Genomic DNA, 22130 nt, shown 5'->3' with positions numbered 1-22130 from the left:
CCTGCTTCATGCTGCCTGCGCTAACAAAATAAGAGTCTCGGAAAGCTGGCGTGCACAAGTGATGTGCACGCCAGCTTTCTGAGGGATCGCTTGTGCATGCCAGTTTTCCGAGACTCTGTATTTAGTTAGCGCAGGCAGCATGAAGCAGGCCTTTTATTGTGAAGATAGGAAATGTGCAGTCGGCCTTTAGAGTTTTGACGGAAGGTACGGCGCGAGAGTCTGTTGAAATAAAAAGTGTTTCTCGCCTTCCTCTCGGTCATATTTTCATAATAATGATCTTGCAGCAGCCAGCGTCATCTCACAAGACCCTCCGGTACCGTGAATGTCATTTAAGTGACGTCTTGGTGAAGATTGATGATCACTAATTTTTAGGTCTATTTTTTTTAAAAGCCTGGCTGGAGATCGACTGACACACCCCCCGCGGGCGACTGGTAGCTCGCGATCGACGTAATGGGCACCCCTGCTCTATAGGAATACCTGACATTTTGCACACTGTATTCCAGGGAGTCCTGGTAGACTGTAGTCATTAGACCCGTGTCAGCTAATAGTCGTCTCCCCGACTGACCACCTCCTTGCAGGTGGGCCTGAGGAGGATGGTGTGTTCGTACTGGGCCGTGTAGCTGCCTTTGATGTCACACAGCGGCGGGTAGGGGTCCACGATACCCAGGTCGCACAGGTTCTTCAGCGCCAACAGGTACTTGCTCTCGCCCAGCCGGTCCAGCCAGCGGCGGCAGAACGCCAAGGTGCCGAAGTTCTCGTTGATCACGTTCAGGAGGTGCTTGGCCCTCGGAAGTCTGCAGGATTTAGAATGCGGACATGTGAAATGGGAGCCGACCGTTAATCGGTTTTAATGCCGGATCAGAACCTTATCGGCACGTGTCCGACGTTGAAGTTCTTCATGTAGTGCGAGCACTCCATGTCGTCGTGGACGGCGCCGCGTCCTGTGCTGCCGAAAGTCTCGATGGCGTAGGTTTCACCTTCCTGAGAAGCGGCACAAAAAATACTTATGAAAGACTACGCCTTGTAACTACAGAGAAAAACATAATAATGACTAGAGATGTCCGATATTGGCTTTTTTGCTGATATCCGATATTGTGCGACTCTTAAAGACCTACTTAAACCCACTACTACCGACCACGCAGTCTGATAGTTTATATATCAATGATGAAATATTAACATAGCAACACATGCCAATACGGCCGGTTTAGTTTACTAAATTGCAATTTTAAGTTTCGCACGGAAATATCATGCTAAAACGTCGCGGTATGATGACGCGTGACGTCACGCATTGTAGAGGACATGTTGTTCCAGCACCGTTCCCAGCTGTAAGTCGTCTGTTTTCATCGCATAATTCCACAGTATTATGGACATCTGTGTTGCTGAATCTTTTGCAATTTCTTCAATGAATAATGGAGACGTCAAAGAAGAAAGCTGTAGGTGGGAAGCGGTGTATCGCATCCGCCTTTAGCAACACAAACACAGCCGGTGATTCATTGTTTACATTCCCGAAAGATGACAGTCAAGCTTTACGATGGAACAGAGATGTCAAGCGAACACGGTTGGATTGGACCACACACACAAAGTACAGTGTATTATGCAGCGATCGTTTCGAAAGATCGTGTTTCGAAGAGGGTCCCTTGCGAAGGGTAGAGATAGGCATAGCCACCACCCGTCTACTGGTGCTGAAGAAAGGTGCGGGGCCGACCTTCAGGTTGTACAGGTACAACCATATAATCTCACTAAAACACTAGTAACCCAATAAGCAGATAAGGGATTTTCCAGAATTATCCTAGTAAATGTGTCTAATAACATCTGAATCGCTCCCACTGTATAGCCCTTTTTTTCTTTTTCTAGTCCTTCACTCTCACTTTCCTCATCCACGAATCTTTCATCCTCGCTCAAATTAATGGGGAAATCGTCGCTTTCTCGGTCCGAATCGCTCTCGCTGCTGGTGGCCATGATTGTAAACAATGTTCAGATGTGAGGAGCTCCACAACCCGTGACGTCACGCGCACATCGTCCGCTACTTCCGGTACAGGCAAGGCTTTTTTATCAGCGACCAAAAGTTGCAAGCTTTATCGTCGATGTTCTCTACTAAGCAAAAATATGGCAGTAACGCGAAATGATCAAGTATGACACATAAAATGGACCTGCTATCCCCGTTTAAATAAGAAAATCTCATTTCATTAGGCCTTTAATTACCGATTCCGATATCAACCGACACCGATATTTACAGTCATGGAATTAACATATTATTATGCCAAATTGTGTTGTGATGCTTTAAACAATGTAAAAAGGTTTTCCAAAATAAACTGACTCAAGTTATGGAAAAAAAATGCCAACATGGCACTGCCATATTTATTATTGAAGTCACAAAGTGCATTATTTTTTTTTTAACATGCCTCAAAACAGCAGCTTAGAATTTGGGACATATGCTCTTCCTGAGAGAGCATGAGGAGGTTGAGGTCAATCAATCAATCAATGTTTATTTATATAGCCCTAAATCACAAATGTCTCAAAGGACTGTACAAACCATTACGACTACGACATCCTCGAAGGAGAACCCACAAAGAGGTGGGGTGTATATTGTAGCGTCCCGTAAGAGTTAGTGCTGCAAGGGGTTCTGGGTAGTTGTTCTTAAATCTCTGGAGTCTACATCAACGTCACGTCTATTCCTCATTTAAAAATGTTTTATTTTATTTTTTTAATGTTGTTTTTTTGTTTGTTTTCTGCCCTTTTTTGTCAAACAAAACATTTTTTTTTTATGGCAAACACACAAAATATGCGAAGTATTCTACCCCAAAAAATTTTCTCAGTGGAATATTTGATGTGACATAATCAGGGTTGAGGTGGTGAGGTTAGGGGGGAGCAGGGGTTGTATATTGTAGCGGGTTGCAAGAGGTTCTGGGTATTTGTTCCGTTGTGTTTATGTTGTGTTACGGTGTGGAGGTTCTCCTGATATGTGTTTGTTGTTTGGTGTGGGTTCACAGTGTGGCGCATATTTGTACCAGTGTTAAAGTTGTTTATACGGCCACCCTCAGGGTGACCTGTATGGCTGTTGACCAAGTATGCCTTGCATTCACTTGTGTGTGTGTGAAAAGCCATAGATGTTATTTGACTGGGCCGGCATGCAAAGGCAGTGCTTTTAAGGTTTATTGGCGCTCTGTACTTCTCCCTACGTCCGTGTAGCACGCCGTACAACTGCCTTTTAAAAAGTCATGAATTTTACTTTTTAAAACCCACACCGATAATTTCCGATATTACATATTAAAGCATTTATCGCCCGATAATATCAGCAGTCCGATATTATCGGACATCTCTAATAACGACTTTACTCAAGCTTCCAATAAAGGCAGTAACATCTTGGCCACCATTCAGTGCATCCAGAACAGACCTGGGCAATTATTTTGACTCGGGGGCCAAATTTAGAGAAAAAAATGTGTCTGGGGGCCGGTATATTTATTTTAAGGAAAACTAATACAAAACCTCACAATAATGTCTGATTGAATGCTAAAAATGTTATGACAGGCTGCTTTAACAAACGGAATGGAATTTTTTTTTTCTATGAAGGATAAAACCCTGAATACTGAGAACATATGAACGTCACACCCCCTCTCCATCCCCATACTTTACAATCAAGCCGAGTGCAACAAACACAGTGAAATATGAAAGAAAAGGGTAAAAAAAACATCTACAATCTGATAAATCACTAAGCTTTACAACTTTCTTGTACTAAACCCGTTTCCATATGAGTTGGGAAATTGTGTTAGATGTAAACATAAACGGAATACAATGATTTGCAAATCATTTTCAACCCATATTCAATTGAATACACTACAAAGACAACATATTTGATGTTCAAACTCATACATTTTTTTTTTTTTTTGCAAATAATAATTCACTTAGAATTTCATGGCTGCAACACGTGCCAAAGTAGTTGGGAAAGGGCATGTTCACCACTGTGTTACATCACCTTTTCTTTTAACAACACTCAATAAACGTTTGGGAACTGAGGAAACTAATTGTTGAAGCTTTGAAAGTGGAATTCTTTCCCATTCTTGTTTTATGTAGAGCTTCAGTCGTTTAACATTCCGGGGTCTCCGCTGTCGTATTTTACGCTTCATAATGCGCCACACATTTTCGATGGGAGACAGGTCTGGACTGCAGGCGGGCCAGGAAAGTATCTGCACTCTTTTTTTACGAAGCCACGCTTTTGTAACACGTGATGAATGTGGCTTGGCATTGTCTTGCTGAAATAAGCAGGGGCGTCCATGAAAAAGATGGCAGCATATGTTGCTCCAAAACCTGTATGTACCTTTCAGCATTAATGGTGCCTTCACAGATGTTTAAGTTACCCATGCCTTGGGCAGTAATGCACCCCCATACCATCACAGATGCTGGCTTTTGAACTTTGCGTCGATAACAGTCTGGATGGTTCGCTTCCCCTTTGGTCCGGATGACACAATGTTTAATAGTTCCAAAAACAATTTGAAATGTGGACTCGTCAGACCACAGAACACTTTTCCACTTTGCATCAGTCCATCTTAGATGATCTCGGGCCCAGAGAAGCCGGCGGAGTTTCTGGATGTTGTTGACAAATGGCTTTAACTTGCACTTACAGATGTAGCGACAAACTGTATTTAGTGACAGTGAAGTGAATTATATTTATATAGCGCTTTTCTCAAGTGACTCAAAGCGCTTTACATAGTGAAACCCAATATTTAAGTTACATTTAAACCAGTGTGAGTGGCACTGGGAGCAGGTGGGTAAAGTGTCTTGCACAAGGACACAACAGCAGTGACTAGGATGGCGGAAGCGGGGATCGAACCTGGAACCCTCAAGTTGCTGGCAGACGGCTAAGCAGACTAGTTTGTTTGGTTTTCTAAAGTGTCTAGAGCCCATGTGGTGATATCCTTTGGAGATTGATGTCGGTTTTTGATTCAGTACCGCCTGACAGATCCAAGGTCACAGGCTTAGCCGCTTACGTGTAGTGATTTCTCCAGATTCTCTGAACCTTTTGATGATATTATGGACCGTAGATGTTGAAATCCTTAAATTTCTTGCAATTGCACTTGGAGAAACGTTGTTCTTAAACTTAACTTTAACTTTAATTTTAATTGTAATTTTAATTTAATTTAAATTAACTTGTATTTAATAAAAAATAATTAGTTTATTCAAATTTAATTTTAATTTTAACTTTAACTTTAATTTGAATTTTATTTAAATTAAATTCAATTTAATAAAAACAATAATTAGTTTGTTTAGATATAATTTCAATTTTGAATTTGAATTTTAACTTTAACTTTAATTTTAATTTTAGTTAGTATTTTTGTTTTATTTAAATTAAATTGTATTTAATAATAAAACAATTGTTTATTTAATTTTGATTTAAATGAACTTGTATTTGATAAAAAAAATAGTTTATTAAAATTTAATTTAGATTTTAACTTTAACTTTAATTTTAATGTTATTTAAATTCAATTCAATTTAATAAAAACAATAATTAGTTTATTCAGATTTAATTTCAATTTCAAATTTTAACTTTAACTTTAATTTTAATTTTAGTTAGTATTTTTGTTTTATTTAAATTAAATTGTACTGAATAATAAAACAATTGCTTATTTAATTTAATTTAAATTAACTTGTATTTAATAAAAAATAGTTTATTTAAATTTAATTTAAATTTTAACTTTAACTTTAATTTTATTTAAATTCAATTTAATAAAAACAATAATTAGTTTATTCAGATTTAATTTCAATTTCAAATTTTAACTTTAACTTTAATCTTAATTTTAGTTAGTATTTTTGTTTTATTTAAATTAAATTGTATTTAATAATAAAACAATTGTTCATTTGATTTTAATTTAATTTAAATTAACTTGTATTTAATAAAAAAATTGTTTATTTAAATTTAATTTAAATTTTAACTTTAATTTTAATTTTATTTAAATTCAATTCAATTTAATAAAAACAATAATTAGTTTATTCAGATTTAATTTCAATTTCAAATTTTAACTTCAACATTAATTTTAATTTTAGTTAGTATGTTTGTTTTATTTAAATTAAATTGTATTTAATAATAAAACAATTGTTTATTTGATTTTAATTTAATTTAAATTAACTTTTATTTAATAAAAAAATAGTTTATTTAAATTTAATTTAAATTTTAACTTTGATTTTAATTTTATTTAAATTCAATTCAATTTAATAAAAACAATAATTAGTTTATTCAGATTTAATTTCAAATTTTAACTTCAACCTTAATTTTAATTTTAGTTAGTATGTTTGTTTTATTTAAATTAAATTGTATTTAATAATAAAACAATTATTTATTTGATTTTAATTTAAATTAACTTGTATTTAATAAAAAAATAGTTTATTTAGATTTAATTTAAATTTTATCTTTAATTTTAATTGTATTTAAATTCAATTCAATTTAATAAAAACAATAATTAGTTTATTCGGATTTAATTTCAATTTCAAATTTTAACTTTAACTTTAATTTTAATTTTAGTTATTATTTTTGTTTTATTTAAATTAAATTGTATTTAATTATAACACAATTGTTTATTTGATTTTAATTTAATATAAATTAACTTGTATTTAATAAAAAAATAGTTTATTTAAATTTAATTTCAATTTTAACTTTAACTTTAATTTTCATTTTATTTAAATTCAATTAAATTTAATAAAAGCAATAATTAGTTTATTCAGATTTAATTTCAATTTCAAATTTTAACTTTAACTTTAATTTTAATTTTAGTTAGTATTTTTGTTTTATTTAAATTAAATTGTATTTAATACTAAAACAATTGTTTATTTGATTTTAATTTTATTTAAATTAACTTGTATTTGATAAAAAAATAGTTTATTTACATTTAATTTAAATTTTAACTTTAACTTTAATTTTAATTTTATTTAAATTCAATTCAATTTAATAAAAACAATAATTAGTTTATTCAGATTTAATTTCAATTTCAAATTTTAACTTTAACTTTAATTTTAATTTTAGTTAGTATTTTTGTTTTATTTAAATTAAATTGTATTTGATAATAAAACAATTGTTTATTTGATTTTAATTTAATTTAAATTAACTTGTATTTAATAAAAAAATAGTTTATTTAAATTTAATTTAAAATTTAACTTTAATTTTTATTTTATTTAAATTCAATTCAATTTAATAAAAACAATAATTAGTTTATTCAGATTTAATTTCAATTTCAAATTTTAATTTTAACCTTAACTTTAATATTACTTTTAGTGAGTATTTTTTTATTATTTAAATTAAATTGTATTTAATAATAAAAAATGTTTTGATTTAAATTTAATTTAATTTAACAACAACAACAACAACAACAAGGCAGGCTGAGCGCTCTGATAGACCCTTCAGTGTGAATGAAAAACCCTCAAAGCAGCAGCACAGACAGCGCGGTGTCAAGCGGTTGGCCTCTATCAGAGTGCGGCTGGTGTTGGCGTGCGCTGATAAAGCGGCGACAACTGATAATCAAAAGTGCTCGCAGCCCCGTGGCACGCCCAGCCGCCAAAGTCAGCCGCTCGCAAAGACACACTCAACCAAATAGGCCAAGATGCAAAGCTGCCACGTCAGCAACCTCGGCGGACGCACTTTAGGCGGAAAGCTTGACGCTGCAGCTTGCCAATTAAAATGCTCATTTGTGTCCAGATAGAGTGACCTGCAGTCTGCAGCAAGGACGTCGGCCCCTCCTTGTCAGCGAACGCAGCAACCGAAGGGTTCGAACCCGGGTTGCTACTCCACACAGTTGCTAATCTCATTAAAGATGTCAATAAAGTGCAGTGAAATGGAACGCTTCCCTGCACCCTGCTTTAACCCCAACGAGACCCTTTTTCTTCTACAAACCCAGTGAAGTTGGCACCTTGTGTGAATCGTAGATAAAAACAAAATTACAACTTTTCAAATTATATGAATTGACTGCAAAGATAAGATACTTAATGTTTGAACTGGAAAACTTAATTTTTTGCAAATATTAGCTCATTTGAAATGTGATGCCTGCAACATGTTTCAAAAAAGCTGGTACAAGTGGCAAAAAAGACTGAGAAAGTTGAGGAATGCTCATCAAACACTTATTTGGAACATCCCACAGGTGCCATGATTGGGTATAAAAGCAGCTTCCATGAAATGGTCAGTCGTTCACAAACAAAGATGGGGCGAGGGTCACCACTTTGTGAACAAATGTGTGAGCAAATTATCCAACAGTTTAACAACAACATTTATCAACCAGCTATTGCAAGGAATTTAGGGATTTCACGGTCTACGGTCCTGATGGCTTCATCTGGCCAGGATCTTCAGCTCTCACTGGATCGGTTCGCAGCCGAGTGTGAAGCGACCGGAATGAGAATCAGCACCTCCAAGTCCGAGTCCATGGTTCTTGCCCGGAAAAGGCTGGAATGCCATCTCCGGGTTGGGGAGGAGACCCAGCCCCAAGTGGAGGAGTTCAAGTACCTAGGAGTCTTGTTCACAAGTGAGGGAAGAGTGGATCGTGAGATCGACAGGTGGATCGGTGCGGTGTATTCAGTAATGTGGACATTGTACTGATCCGTTGTGGTGAAGAAGGAGCTGAGCCGGAAGGCAAAGCTCTCAATTTACCGGTCGATCTACGTTCCCATCCTCACCTATGGTCATGAGCTTTGGGTCGTGACCGAAAGGATAAGATCACGGGTACAAGCGGCCGAAATGAGTTTGGGGCTCTCCCTTAGAGATAGGGTGAGAAGCTCTGCCATCCGGGAGGAACTCAAAGTAATGCCGATGCTCCTCCACATGGAGAGGAGCCAGAGGAGGTGGTTTGGGGGATTTGGTCTGGATGCCACCTGAACGCCTCCCTATGGAGGTGTTTAGGGCACGTCCAACCGGTAAGAGGCCACGGGGAAGACCCAGGACACGTTGGGAAGACTATGTCTCCCAGCCGGCCTGGGAACACCTTGGAATCCTCCGGGAAGAGCTAGACGAAGTGGCTGGGCAGAGGGAAGTCTGGGCTTCCCTGCTTAGGCTGCTGCCCCCGCGACCCGACCTAGGATAAGCGGAAGAAGATGGATGGATGGATGGTCCGTAATATCAAAAGGTTCAGAAAATCTGGAGAAATCACTGCACGGAAGCGATGATATTAAGGACCTTCGATCCCTCAGGCGGTACTGCATCAAAAAGCGACCTCTGTGTGTAAAGGATATCACCACATGGGCTCAGGAACACTTCAGAAAACCACTGTCAGTGACTACAGTTGGTCGCTACATCTGTAAGTGCAAGTTAAAACTCTACTATGCAAAGCCAAGGCCATTTATCAACAACACCCAGAAACGCCGCCGGCTTCGCTGGGCTCGACCTCATCTGAGATGGACTGATGCAAAGTGGAAAAGTGTTCTGTCCACATTTCAAATTGTTTTTGTAAACTGTGGACGTTGCGTCCTCCGGACCAAAGAGGAAAAGAAGCTTCTGGATTGTTCTAAGTGCAAAGTTGAAAAGCCGGCATGTGTGATGGTATGGGGGTGTATTAGTGCCCACGGCATGGGTAACTTACACATCTGTGAATGCTGAAAGGTACATACAGGTTTTAGAGCAACATCAGTTCGAACATTAAATATCTTGTCTTTGCAGTCTATTCAATTGAATATAAGTTGAAAAGGATTTGCAAATCATTGTATTTTGTTTTTATTTACCATTTACACAACGTGTCAACTTCACTGGTTTTGGGTTTTTTAACTGCATTAAGGATAAATTAAGACATGAAGTCATGCACTTTTCTTTTAGCTGAGCATAAAGCAGCAAACCTCCATCCGTGTCGCCTCTCCTCCTTTCACGATAGGCACCGTCTTTCCTGAGTGTATCCTGTATTGTCCAATAGAGTGGCCATTGAGGTTCCGGATTGGCTTCACTGCAACAAAACAAAGTGGATAAGCCCGAATACCGCATACCGTCACGCCCGTGCACGGCTTACCTTGATACGTCTTGCCATCTATCTCCACTTCGTAAGACTCCATGACCTCCTGGATGGTCTCGCCAACGTCACACAGGCGCACGTCGATGCCCGCAAACTGGAGCGCAAATTATACATACCTTATAAAAAAACGACATCAATCGTCTCCGTTTTGTTCCACGTTTGGATGAAAAAATGTAACACAGTGTTCCCTCGCTACAACACGGTTCACGCATTTTACACAGATTTTTTTTTTTACGCACAATTTTTTTACTGTCTGATAAGATCATTCTTCTCACTAAGCAGATTTTATGTTAGTGTTTTACTTGTTTTAATGGTTTTGGTCGTAAATGATTTCAGTAAGATATTACAGTTTGTTGCTGAGATTTGATGCCCTATATTGAGTAAAACATGCTTGAAACTATTCTTTTCCAAATGTCCAAAACACACCCAGCAATGGTGCACAGGAAGGCGCGGAAGAAGACGGGGAAAATGCGGCCAAAATGTTCAAAAGTCCCAATTTTGTTCAAAATACCTACCTGGTAGAGATGCGCGGATAGGCAATTATATCATCCGCAACCGCATCACCAAAGTCGTCATCCACCCGCCGTCCACCTGAACCAACATTTTATCAGAACCGCAACCGCCTGCCAACCGCCCGCTGAAATACATCAGAGGTCGGCCACCTTTACCACTCACAGAGCTATTTAAACCCGTTTCACAGAGTAATTAAAATAATTGGAGCCGCTGACGTTCTCGCGAATATCCATTTGGCGTTCATCCTGATGACAAGGATATGGGCGTGCCGTGAAGCCATTGCCTTTGACACCTTCAACAACATGTACACACCGATTGTTAGTCCGGCAACATGTTGTGTGCAGCTTCCGCAATCACACGTACAAGATTGAAAGGCATACTGGGTGACACAGAGTGCACTGATGGTTGTGATATAAACAACTTTAACACTTACTAATATGTGCCACGCTGTGAAGCCACACCAAACAAGATTGTCAAACGCATTTCGGGTGAACATTCTCACAGTAACACAACATAAACGCAACACAACACATACCCAGAATCCTTTGTATCCGTGACACTTCCTGAATATATTTTACACCCCCGCGCCCCCAACCCCGCCCACCTTACCGACCCACGGGGGGAGGGTGGCGTGGTTTGCTGCTAGCGGGGTGTATAAAATAGTCAGGAAGTGTCATGGATACAAAGGATTCTGGGTATTTGTTGTGTTGCGTTTATGTTGTTTTACTGGGAGGATGTTCTCCCGAAATGTGTTTGTCAATCTTGTTTGGTGTGGCTTCACAGCGTGGCGCATATTACTAAGAGTGTTAAACTTGTTTATATCACAACCATTAGTGTACTCTGTGTCACCCAGTATGCCTTGCAGTCGTGTGCGTGTTGCTGGACATGTTGCTGGACTGCCAAGCAGATCGTACATGTTGTAGAAGGCGACAAAGTCAATGGCTTCATAGCACGCCCTAATACTTATTATCTGGGTGACTGCCGGCAGTCATTGTAGTGAATATCAGCGTCTCCTATTGTCTTCTTCGCTTTGTGACACGGGTCTTAAATGGCTCCATGAATGGAGAAGGATACCGATCCCAGAACCGTGTCTATCAAATATTTCTGGATGGTTCAACCGCCACCCGCCCGAATATAATTAAAATCTACTTTTTCGTCATGTCACCCGCCCGACCCGCGGTTTATCTGCGGACTCCGCGGATGAGACCGCAAACCGCGCATCTCCACTACCCGGGTTTCAGTCCCACTAGTCCCGCCGCTAGCCGGGATGCACAAATGTCCAAAACGCACCCAGCAAAGTCCTACGGGAAGTGGGGGAAAAAGTAAGAAAAGTCGGCAAGAGTCCCCAAAAATGTTCAAAATACCTACCCAGGCTCGAGTCACACAAGTCCCGCCGTCGGCCGCACAAGTTCCGGGATATCCAAAATGTCCATAACACACCCAGCCGATTCCCACGGGAAGGGGGGAGAAAAGTTAGAAAAGTCGGCAGAAGTCCCCAAAATTGTCAAATTACCTACCCAGGTTCGAGTCCCACACTTCATGTGGGACTCCAACCCGGGTGTGATTTTTGAACATTTTACTGACTTTTCTCAGTTTTCTCCCCGCCTTGCCGTGGGACTTTGCTGGGCGCGTTTTGGACATTATGGGCATCCCGGCTAGCGGCGGGACTTGTGGGACTCGAACCTGGGTAAGTATCTTGGACATTTTTGGGACTTTTGCCGACTTTTCCATTTTTTATCCCCCCTCCCCGTGGGACTCGGCGGGGTTTTATCAATCAAACAATCAATGTTTATTTATATAGTCCTAAATCACTACTGTCTCAAAGGGCTGCACAAACCACAACACAAACAACGACATCCTTGGTAGAGCCCACATAAGGGCATATATTGAGTAAAACATGCTTGAAACTATTCTTTTCCAAATCTCCAAAACACACCCAGCAATGGTGCACAGGAAGGCGGGGAAGAAGAGGGGGAAAAGGCGGCCAAAATGGTCAAAAGTCCCAATTTTGTTCAAAATACCTACCTGGGTTCCACTCCCACGAGTCCCGGGGATGCAAAAATGTCCAAAACGCACCCAGCAAAGTCCCACAGGAAGTGGGGGAGAAAAGTGAGAAAAGTCTGCAAAAGTCCCCAAAAATGTTCAAAATACCTACCCAGGTTCAAATCCCACAAGTCCGGCCGCGCAAGTCCCGGGATGCCCAAAATGTCCATAACACACCCAGCCAAGTCCCACGGGAAGGGGGGAGAAAAATTTGAAAAGTCTGCAAAAGTCCCCAAAAATTTTAAATTACCACCCAGGTGTGATTTTTGAACATTTTACTGACTTTTCTCACTTTTCTCCCCGCCTTGCCGTGGGACTTTGCTGGGCGCGTTTTGGACATTATGGGCATCCCAGCCAGCGGCGGGACTTGTGGGACTCGAACCTGGGTAAGTATTTTGGACATTTTTGGGACTTTTGCCGACTTTTCCAACTTTTATCCCCCCTCCCCGTGGGACTCGGCGGGGTGTGTTATCAATCAATCAATCAATTTTTATTTATGTAGCCCTAAATCACTAGTGTCTCAAAGGGCTGCACAAACTACAACACAAACCACAATGACATCCTCAGTAGAGCCCACATAAGGGCGAGGAAAACTCACCCCATCCCAGGACTTGCGCGGCCATACATAATATTTTATGTTAGTGTTTTACTTGTTTTAAGGGTTTTGGTCCTAAATGATCTCAGTAAGATATTACAGCTTGTTGCTGAGATTTGATGACCTATACTGAGTAAAACATGCTTGAAACTATTTTTTTCCAAATGTCCAAAACACACCCAGCAATGGTGCACAGGAAGGCGGGGAAGAAAAGGGGGAAAAGGTGGCCAAAATGTTCAAAAGTCCCAATTTTGTTCAAAATACCTACCCAGGTTCCAGTCCCATGCGTCCCACCGCCGGCTGCACAAGTCCCAGGATGCAAAAATGTCCAAAACGTACCCAGCAAAGTCCCACAGGAAGTGGGGGAGAAAAGTGAGAAAAGTCGGCAAAAGTCCCCAAAAATGTTCAAAATACCTACCCAGGTTCAAGTCCCACACTTCATGTGGCACTCGAATTTGGGTGTGATTTTCGAAAATTTTACCGAATTTTCTTACTTTTCTCCCCGCCTTGCCGTGGGACTTTGCTGGGCGCGTTTTGGACATTATGGGCATCCCGGCCAGCAGGGGAATTTGTGGAACTCAAACCTGGGTAAGTATTTTGGACATCTTTGGGACTTTTGCCGACTTTTCCAACTTTTCTCCCCCCTCCTCGTGGGACTCGGCTGGGTGTGTTATGGACATTTTGGTCATCCCAGGACTTGCGCGGCCATACATAAGATTTTATGTTAAGAGTGTTTTACTTGTTTTAATGGATTTGGTCCTAAATGATCTCAGTAAGATATTACAGCTTGTCCCAATTTTGTTCAAAATACCTACCCGGGTTCCAGTCCCACAAGTCCCGCCGCCGGCCGCACAAGTCCCAGGATGCAAAAATGTCCAAAACGCACCCAGCAAATTCCCACGGGAAGTGGGGGAGAAAAGTGAGTAAAGTCGGCAAAGGTCCCCAAAAATGTTCAAAATATCTACCCAGGTTCGAGTCCCATACTTCATGTGGGACTAAGACCCCGGTGTGATTTTTGAACATTTTACTGACTTTTCTCACTTTTCTCCCCGCCTTCACGTGGGACTTTGCTGGGCGCGTTTTGGACATTATGGGCAAAACGTGAGTCCCACAAGTCACAGCGGCGGGACTTGTGGGACTCGAGCCTGGGTAAGTATTTAGGACATTTTTGGGACTTTTGCTTAGCTGAATTTAACGGAGAGTAACTTGTAGCTTAGCTACATTTAGCAGAGTAACTTGTAGCTTAGCTGCATGTAATGGAGAGTAACTTGTTGCTTAGCCAGATTTAATGGAGTGTAACTTGTAGCTTAGCTACATTCAATGGAGAGTAACTTTTATCTTAGCTACATTTAACGGAGAGTAAGTTGTAGCTTAGCTACAATTGATGGAGAGTAACTTGCAGCTTAGCTACATTCAATGGAGAGTAACCTCCATCTTAGCAACATTTAACGGAGAGTAACTTGTAGCTTAGCTACATTTAATGGAGAGTAACTTTTAAGTTAGCTACATTTAACGGAGAGTAACTTGTAGCTTAGCTACATTTAATGGAGAGTAGCTTGTAGCTTAGCTGCATTTAATGGAGAGTAACTTGTAGCTTAGCTACATTTAACGGAGAATAACTTGTAGCTTAGCTACATTTAATGGAGAGTAACTTGCATCTTAGCAACATTTAAAGGAGAGTAAGTTGTAGCTTAGCTACCTTTAATGGAGAGTAACTTTTAGGTTAGCTACATTTAATGGAGAGTAACTTTTAGGTTAGCTACATTTAACGGAGAGTAACTTGTAGCTTAGCTACATTTAAGGAGAATAACTTGTAGCTTAGCTACATTCATTGGAGAGTAACTTGTAGCTTAGCTACAGTTAACGGAGAATAACTTGTAGCTTAGCTACATTTAATTGAGAATAACTTGTAGCTTAGCTACATTCAATGGAGAGTAACTTGCAGTTTAGCAACATTTCATGGAGAGTAACTTGTGTCTTAGCTACATTTAACCGAGAGTAACTTGTAGCTTAGCTATATGTAATGGAGAGTAACTTGTTGCTTAGCTACATGTAATGGAGAGTAACTTGTAGTTTAGCTACGTTAATAGAGAGTAGCTTGTAGCTTAGCTACATTTAACGGAGAGTAACTTGTAGCTTAGCTACATTCAATGGAGAGTAACTTGCAGCTTAGCTACATTTAACGGAGAGTAACTTGTAGTTTAGCTAACTACATTTTCCAAGTAGCTTGCCCATCACTGGTAGAATATGGGTTACCTTAATCCCAGTGTCCGTTGCATCCCTTACAGCCTCCAGCAGTCTGTCATATTTGGGGTTGAATGTGACGGTGAAGGCACAATCTATTATTCGACCTGGGTGAAGCAAACAACATATTAGTGTAAATGGAGTATAAAATCATGTTTTCTGAGTTTTTATTGGAGAACGAAAAACATATACAGCAGTGGATCTCAAACTTTTTTCACTAAGTACTACCTCAGAAAAAACTTAGCACCATAATGACTGGCGTTAAAATACAGTGGCGTACTGTAATTGGCCTATTTTCTATAAAAAGTATATTTGATATTTTTGGCCGCTGTAACATAACATACAGTTTGAACAGTCACACTGGGTGTAAGTATAGGATTTTCTTTTTAAACTTTAAGTACATTTTTTTTTTTGGTACACCACCAGATCGGTGTTCGGCAACCCACGGGCTCTTTAGCGCCATCCTAGTGGCTCCTTGGAGGTTTTCCAAAAAATGAATGAAAATGGAAAACGATGGGGGGAAAAAATATATATTTTTGTTTTAGTATGGTTTCTGTTTGAGGAAAAACACGACCCAAACCTTGACAATTGTTAGAAAGTCCACTGTGTTTATGCTTCACTGATGACACTATTTGTTGAGCGCCGTTTTGTCCTAATAATTTTGGTTTTTGATTAAATGAGTGAAACTTTTATTAGTAGATTGAACAGTTTAGTACATATTCCGTACAATTGACCACTAAATGGTAACACCCGAATAAGTTTTTCAACTGGTTTAAGTCGGGGTCCACGTTAATCAATTCATGGTAGGTCCTTGAACTCACCGCAGTTTGTTTACATGTATAGCTTTCTCCGACGCTGCCACAGAAAGACGTGTTTTGTGTCACTCCTTCCTTGTCTCATTTTGTCCACCAAACGTTTTATACCGTGCGTGAATGCACAAAGGTGAGCTTTTTGTTGATGTGCTAATCAAGCATATTTGGTCACTGCGCGACGGCAGGTTAATTGATGCTACCATCCTTTTTTGGCGATGCACACTGATGACACTATTTGGTGAACATTGTTTTGTCCTACTAATTTTGGCAGTTCTTGAACTCACCATAGTGTGGACTGTGATGCAATAGTTTGTTTACATGTAAAATTTTCCACTTTTTTGACTCATTTTGTCCACCAAAAGTTTTATGCTGTGTACATGTACCACAGTTTGAGAATAACTGCTATAGGGTAACACATTTCTCATCTAACCTGTACTCTAAAATGTACAAACATTAATTAAAAAAAAAAAAAATCTACTGTAGCAGGTGCAGCAATTTAACAGATTTCCTGGCATTCTTTTTTGGAGGGCCACTTGTTGCTAGGCAGAATTCACAGTCCCGCAAATGTGTCAAAACACAGCACTATAAGGATAACACGTTTTCATCCGAATAAATTACAGGCATGGACGTCTGACAAATTGTTATGAATTTACAATATCGAACCTAACAATTCATATTTTATTTTATTTTAACATAGTGTCATATTCAAGAGAATAAAGTATGCCGTATTTCCTTGAATTGCCGCCGGGGCGCTAATTAATTTAACACCTCTTCTCACTCCGGCGTTTACCAAAGGCATGCAGTGAATTTAGGCCTGTGCTTATAAATTTGAGTGTGATGTAAGGATACTATCATGAAAGGCACATTTAATTTAAAAACAAGCGTTATTATGGTCTTACCTTTACTTATAAATGAAGCCCATGCGCAGCTCCTTCTGATCAAAAGCATCGATAACTTGTTTATAGAAGTCTTCCTTATCTTTCTTCAGTTTTTAAAGTCTCTCTGTCTCGATGGAGATCTTCCTTTATTACCTCCTGCTTGGATTGAAAGTCCAGTTTAGAAAACTGTTTTATTTTAGATATGTAATCCTCTGTGTTAAAAGTGCAAGCGAGAGAAAAAAAAAAAGATCGCTGCTCACTCTTGCTGCTTGTTGTCACTTCTTCTGCAGCCGAGTAGTCGCAAGAAGGATCACTAGCGCCCTCTACCACCAGGAGGCGGGAGTCATTTAATGACTCCTATTTGACACATGCAGCTACGGTATATTAATAAAACATAGCCGCTTACTGTTCTTTTTAGCATATTCAATAGCTTGGACCTTAAATCCTACTGAATAGCTCTTAATCTTTTCCCTTTATGGGATTTCAAATGATTGAAATCAGTCTCCTCCATTTTGAAAATGATGACAGGTGAAATGTCACTTGTGACGTGACGAGTTTGACCCGGCGGAAATTCTAGGCATATGCTAATTATTTTGTGAATTGAGGCAGGCACATACTATATACCTGGCGGCAACTCAACGAAATACGGTAGTTCTCTTTCCTGCTCGCCTCTGAGAGGGTTTTTGTCCCTCCTGAGCTGTTGTAGTCCTCCAGGGTTGTGTACTTGTGACGTGATGAGTTTGACCCGGCGGAAATTCTAGACATGCGCTAATAAAAATAATATTTTGCGAAACAAGTTTGACCCGGCGTTAATCCTGAACCGGCGGGATAGCTAAGCATGCGCAAATTATTTTGCGAAACGAGTTTGACCCGGCAGTAATTCTAGGCAGGCGCATACTATATACCCGGCGGCAATTCAAGGAAATACGGTACTTCTTCTTCAGGCTGCAAACTAGTTAAGACTGAATCAACAGCACCCCTGCTGGTTGCAACCCAGCACTGCACTTAATTGCGCCTCTATGACGCCATTCTTAAACCCATCAATTCCAGACAAAAACTCCTCACCGTTGACGTGCGTTCCAAAGTCTATTTTGCAGACGTCGTCGTAGCGTAGCACCGTGGGGTCCCCGGCGTTGGGGGTGTAGTGGGCGGCACAGTGGTTGATGGAGCAGCCGGTGGGGAAGGCCAAGCCCGCCTTCAGTCCGTTGTCCTGAATGAGCCTCCTGGAACAGGCCTCAAGTTTCTCGCTGGCAGGAGCAGCGAGCGACACACACACACACGTTAACGGTCCTCAAAGCGGTTAGTACATTGGGCATATGCTCACCAGATGTCAATCATAGTCATGCCCGGTTGGATCCAGCTCCTCACGTAGGAGCGGACCTGGCGGTGGGCCTCCGCCGCCTGCCTGAAGTCGCTCCACATCTCCTCATTGGCCGAGTCCAGAGCTCGCTTCTCCTCGCTGGAGGTCCTCCAGGCTGCACTGCGCCTGGTGGAGGACATAGTGGCCACAGACAGCTATAACACAACAACAACGCATCCATTCTTTCCCTTAGAAAGAAAACAATTCCATTCATATTATGTTGCTGGGATTTATCATTTATAAAATACTAATGAATAAACTCGAGTCAAGGGTCGGCAACCCAAAATGTTGAAAGAGCCATATTGGACATAAAATACCAAAAACTAAGCTGTCGGGAGCCGCAAAGAATGAAAAGCCTTATATAATGTTATAATGAAGACAACACATGACGTAAGTGTCTATATTAGCTATATTAGCCTACTATCAAACTGGTTTAAAAGTTTTCTATAAGTGGTATTATGAAGGCAACACATGAGGTAAGTGTCTATATTAGCCTAATATCAAAATGACTTTAAAAGTCTTATATAAGTGTTATAATGAAGACAACACATAATGTAAGTGTCTATATTAGCTATATTAGCCTTCTATCAAAATGACTTTAAAAGTCTTTTATATAAGTGTAATAATGAAGGCAACACTTTACGTTAGCGTCTATATTAGCTATAATAGCCTACTATCAAAAAAAACTTTAAAAGTCTTACATAAGTGTTATAATGAAGGCAACACACGATGTAAGTGTCTGTATTAGCTATATTTGCCTACTATCAAAATTACGTTAAAAGTCTTATATAAGTGTTATAATGAAGGCAACACATGATGTAAGTGTCTGTATTAGCTATATTAGCCTACTGTCAAAATGTTTTCAAAGTTTTCTATAAGTGTTATTATGAAAGCAACACATGACATAAGTGTATATATCAGCCTACTATCAAAATGACTTTAAAAGTCTTATACAAGTGTTATAATAAAGACAACACATGATGTAAGTGTCTATATTAGCTATATTAGCCTACTATCAAAATGCTTTAAAAGTTTTCTATAAGTGTTATTATGAAGGCAACACATGATGTAAGTGTCTATATGAGCTATATTAGCCTACTATCAAAATAACTTTAAAAGTCTTATTTAAGTGTTATAATAAAGACAACACATGATGTAAGTGTCTATATTAGTTATATTAGCCTACTATGTAAAATTACTTTAAAAGTCTTATATAAATGTTATAATGAAGGCAACACATGATTAAGTGTCTATAGTAGCTATATCAGCTTACTATCAAAATGCTTTAAAAGTCCTCAATAAGTGTTATTATGAAGGCAACACATGACATAAGTGTATATATTAGCCTACTATCAAAATGACTTTAAAAGTCTTATATGAGTGTTATAATGAAGGCAACAAATGATGTAAGTGTCTATATTAGCCTACTATATAAAATTATTTTAAAAGTCTTATATTAGTGCTATAATGAAAGCCACACATGACATTAATGTGTATATTAGCTATATTAGCCTACTATCAAAATGACTTTAAAAGTCTTATATAAATAAGTGTTGTAATGAAGACAACACACAATGTAAGTGTCTATGTTAGCTACATTAGCCTTCTATCAAAATGACTTTAAAAGTCTTATATAAGTGCTATAATGGAGGCAGCACACTAACTAAGCTGCAAGAAAAGCTACTCATTAAATAGTAGCTTAGCTACGAGGAAAAGCTACTCGTTAAAAAAGTAGCTAATCGACAAGAAAAGCTACTTGTTAAAAAAAATGCTAAGCTACAACAAAAGCTATTTGTTAAAAAAGTAGCTAAGCGACAAGAAAAGCTACTCATTAAATAATAGCTTCGCTACAAGAAAAGCTACTCGTTAAAAAAGTAGCTAATTGACAAGAAAAGCTACTTGTTAAAAAAGTTGCTAAGCTACAACAAAAGCTATTTGTTAAAAAAGTAGCTAAGTGACAAGAAATGCTACTCATTAAATAGTAGCTCAGCTACAAGAAAAGCTACTCGTTAAAAAATTAGCTAATCGACAAGAAAAGCTACATGTTAAAAAAGTTGCTAACTACAACAAAAGCTATTTGTTAAAAAAGTAACTAAGCTACAAGAAAAGCTACTCATTAAATAGTAGCTTCGCTACAAGAAAAGCTACTCGTTAAAAAAGTAGCTAATCGACAAGAAAAGCTACTTGTTAAAAAAGTTGCTAAGCTACAACAAAAGCTATTTGTTAAAAAAGTAGTTAAGTGACAAGAAAAGCTACTCGTTAAAAAACTTGCTAAGCTACAACAAAAGCTATTTGTTAAAAAAGTAACTAAACTACTTGAAAAGCTACTTGCCAAAAAGTAGCTAAACTACAAGAAAATTTACTCGTTAAAAAACTACCTAATCTACAAGAAAAGCTACTCTTTAAAAAATTTATTAAGCTACAAGAAAAGCTACTTGCTAAAAAAAGTAGCTAAGCTACAATAAAAGCTACTTGTTAAAAAAATAGCTAAGCGACAAGAAAAGCTACTCATTAAAAAATTTATTAAGCTACAAGAAAAGCTACTTGCTAAAAAAAGTAGCTAAGCTACAATAAAAGCTACTTGTTAAAAAAATAGCTAAGCGACAAGAAAAGCTACTCATTAAAAAACTTTCTAAGCTACAAGAAAAGCCACATGTTAAAAAAGTAGCTAAGCTACAATAAAAGTTACCTGCTAATAAAGTAGCTAAGCTACAAGAAAAGCTACTCATTAAATATTAGCTTAGCTACAAGGAAAGCTACTTGTTAAAAAAGTAACTAACCTACAGGAAAATCAACCCGTAAAAAAACTAGCTGAGCTACATAAACAGCTACTTGCTTAGAAAAAAAGTAGCTAAACTACAAAAAAACAACTTGTTAAAAAAATAGCTAAGTTAGAAGAAAATCTATTTGTTAAATTAGTAACTACGCTACAAAAAAAGCAACTTGTTAAAAAAGTAACTAAGTGTCCAGAACATTTGGTCGTTAAAAAACTAGCTAAGCTACAAGAAAAGCTAATCGTTAAAAAAGTAGCTAAGCTACAAGAAAATACTTGTTAAAAGGTAGCTAAGCTGCAATAAATTACTTGCTAAAAAAGTAGCTAAGCTGCAATAAAATACTTGTTAAAAAGTAGCTAAGCTACAAGACAATACTAGCTAAAAAAGTAGCTAAGCTACAAGAAAATACTTATTAAAAAAGTAGCTAAGCTACAAGAAAATACTTGTTAAAAAAGTAGCTAAGCTACAAGAAAATACTTGCTGAAAAAGTAGTTAAGCTACAAGAAAATACTTGCTAAAAAATTGGCTAAGCTACAAGAAAATACTTATTAAAAAAGTAGCTAAGCTACAAGAAAATCCTTTTTTTTAAAAGTGGCTAAGCTACAAGAAAAGCTACTTGTAGCTTAGCCACTACAAGTAGTGGCTAAGCTACAAGAAAATACTTGTTAAAAAAGTAGCTAAGCTACAAGAAAATACTTATTAAAAAAGTAGCTAAGCTACAAGAAAATACTTGTTAAAAAAGTAGCTAAGCTACAAGAAAATACTTGCTAAAAAAGTAGCTAAGCTACAAGAAAATACTTGCTAAAAAGTGGCTAAGCTACAAGAAAATACTTATTAAAAAAGTAGCTAAGCTGCAAGAAAATCATTTTTTTAAAAAGTGGCTAAGCTACAAGAAAAGCTACTTGTTTAAAATGTAGCTAAGCTACAAGAAAATACTTGTTAA

At 38.3% G+C, this 22130-nt stretch overlaps 1 protein-coding gene across 1 annotated transcript; it reads right to left on the bottom strand.

Moving 5' to 3' along the window:
- Positions 1-271: 271 nt before the first annotated feature.
- LOC133549127 (methionine aminopeptidase 2-like) lies at positions 272-17260 on the bottom strand. Its single transcript, XM_061894268.1, has 6 exons — positions 17075-17260; positions 15376-15470; positions 9966-10062; positions 9799-9902; positions 866-981; positions 272-794 (listed from the first exon to the last, which is right to left on the bottom strand). Exons 1-6 carry the CDS (start codon positions 17121-17123, stop codon positions 542-544), a joined length of 714 nt encoding a protein of 237 aa, XP_061750252.1. The 5' UTR covers positions 17124-17260; the 3' UTR covers positions 272-541.
- Between the last annotated feature and the right edge of the window lie 4870 nt (positions 17261-22130).

This window comes from Nerophis ophidion, linkage group LG03, assembly GCF_033978795.1.
Source record: "Nerophis ophidion isolate RoL-2023_Sa linkage group LG03, RoL_Noph_v1.0, whole genome shotgun sequence".
NCBI classification, from domain to species: domain Eukaryota; kingdom Metazoa; phylum Chordata; class Actinopteri; order Syngnathiformes; family Syngnathidae; genus Nerophis; species Nerophis ophidion.
Note: the sequence above shows the minus strand (reverse complement) of the source record. Positions and strands in the feature narration are given on the sequence as shown.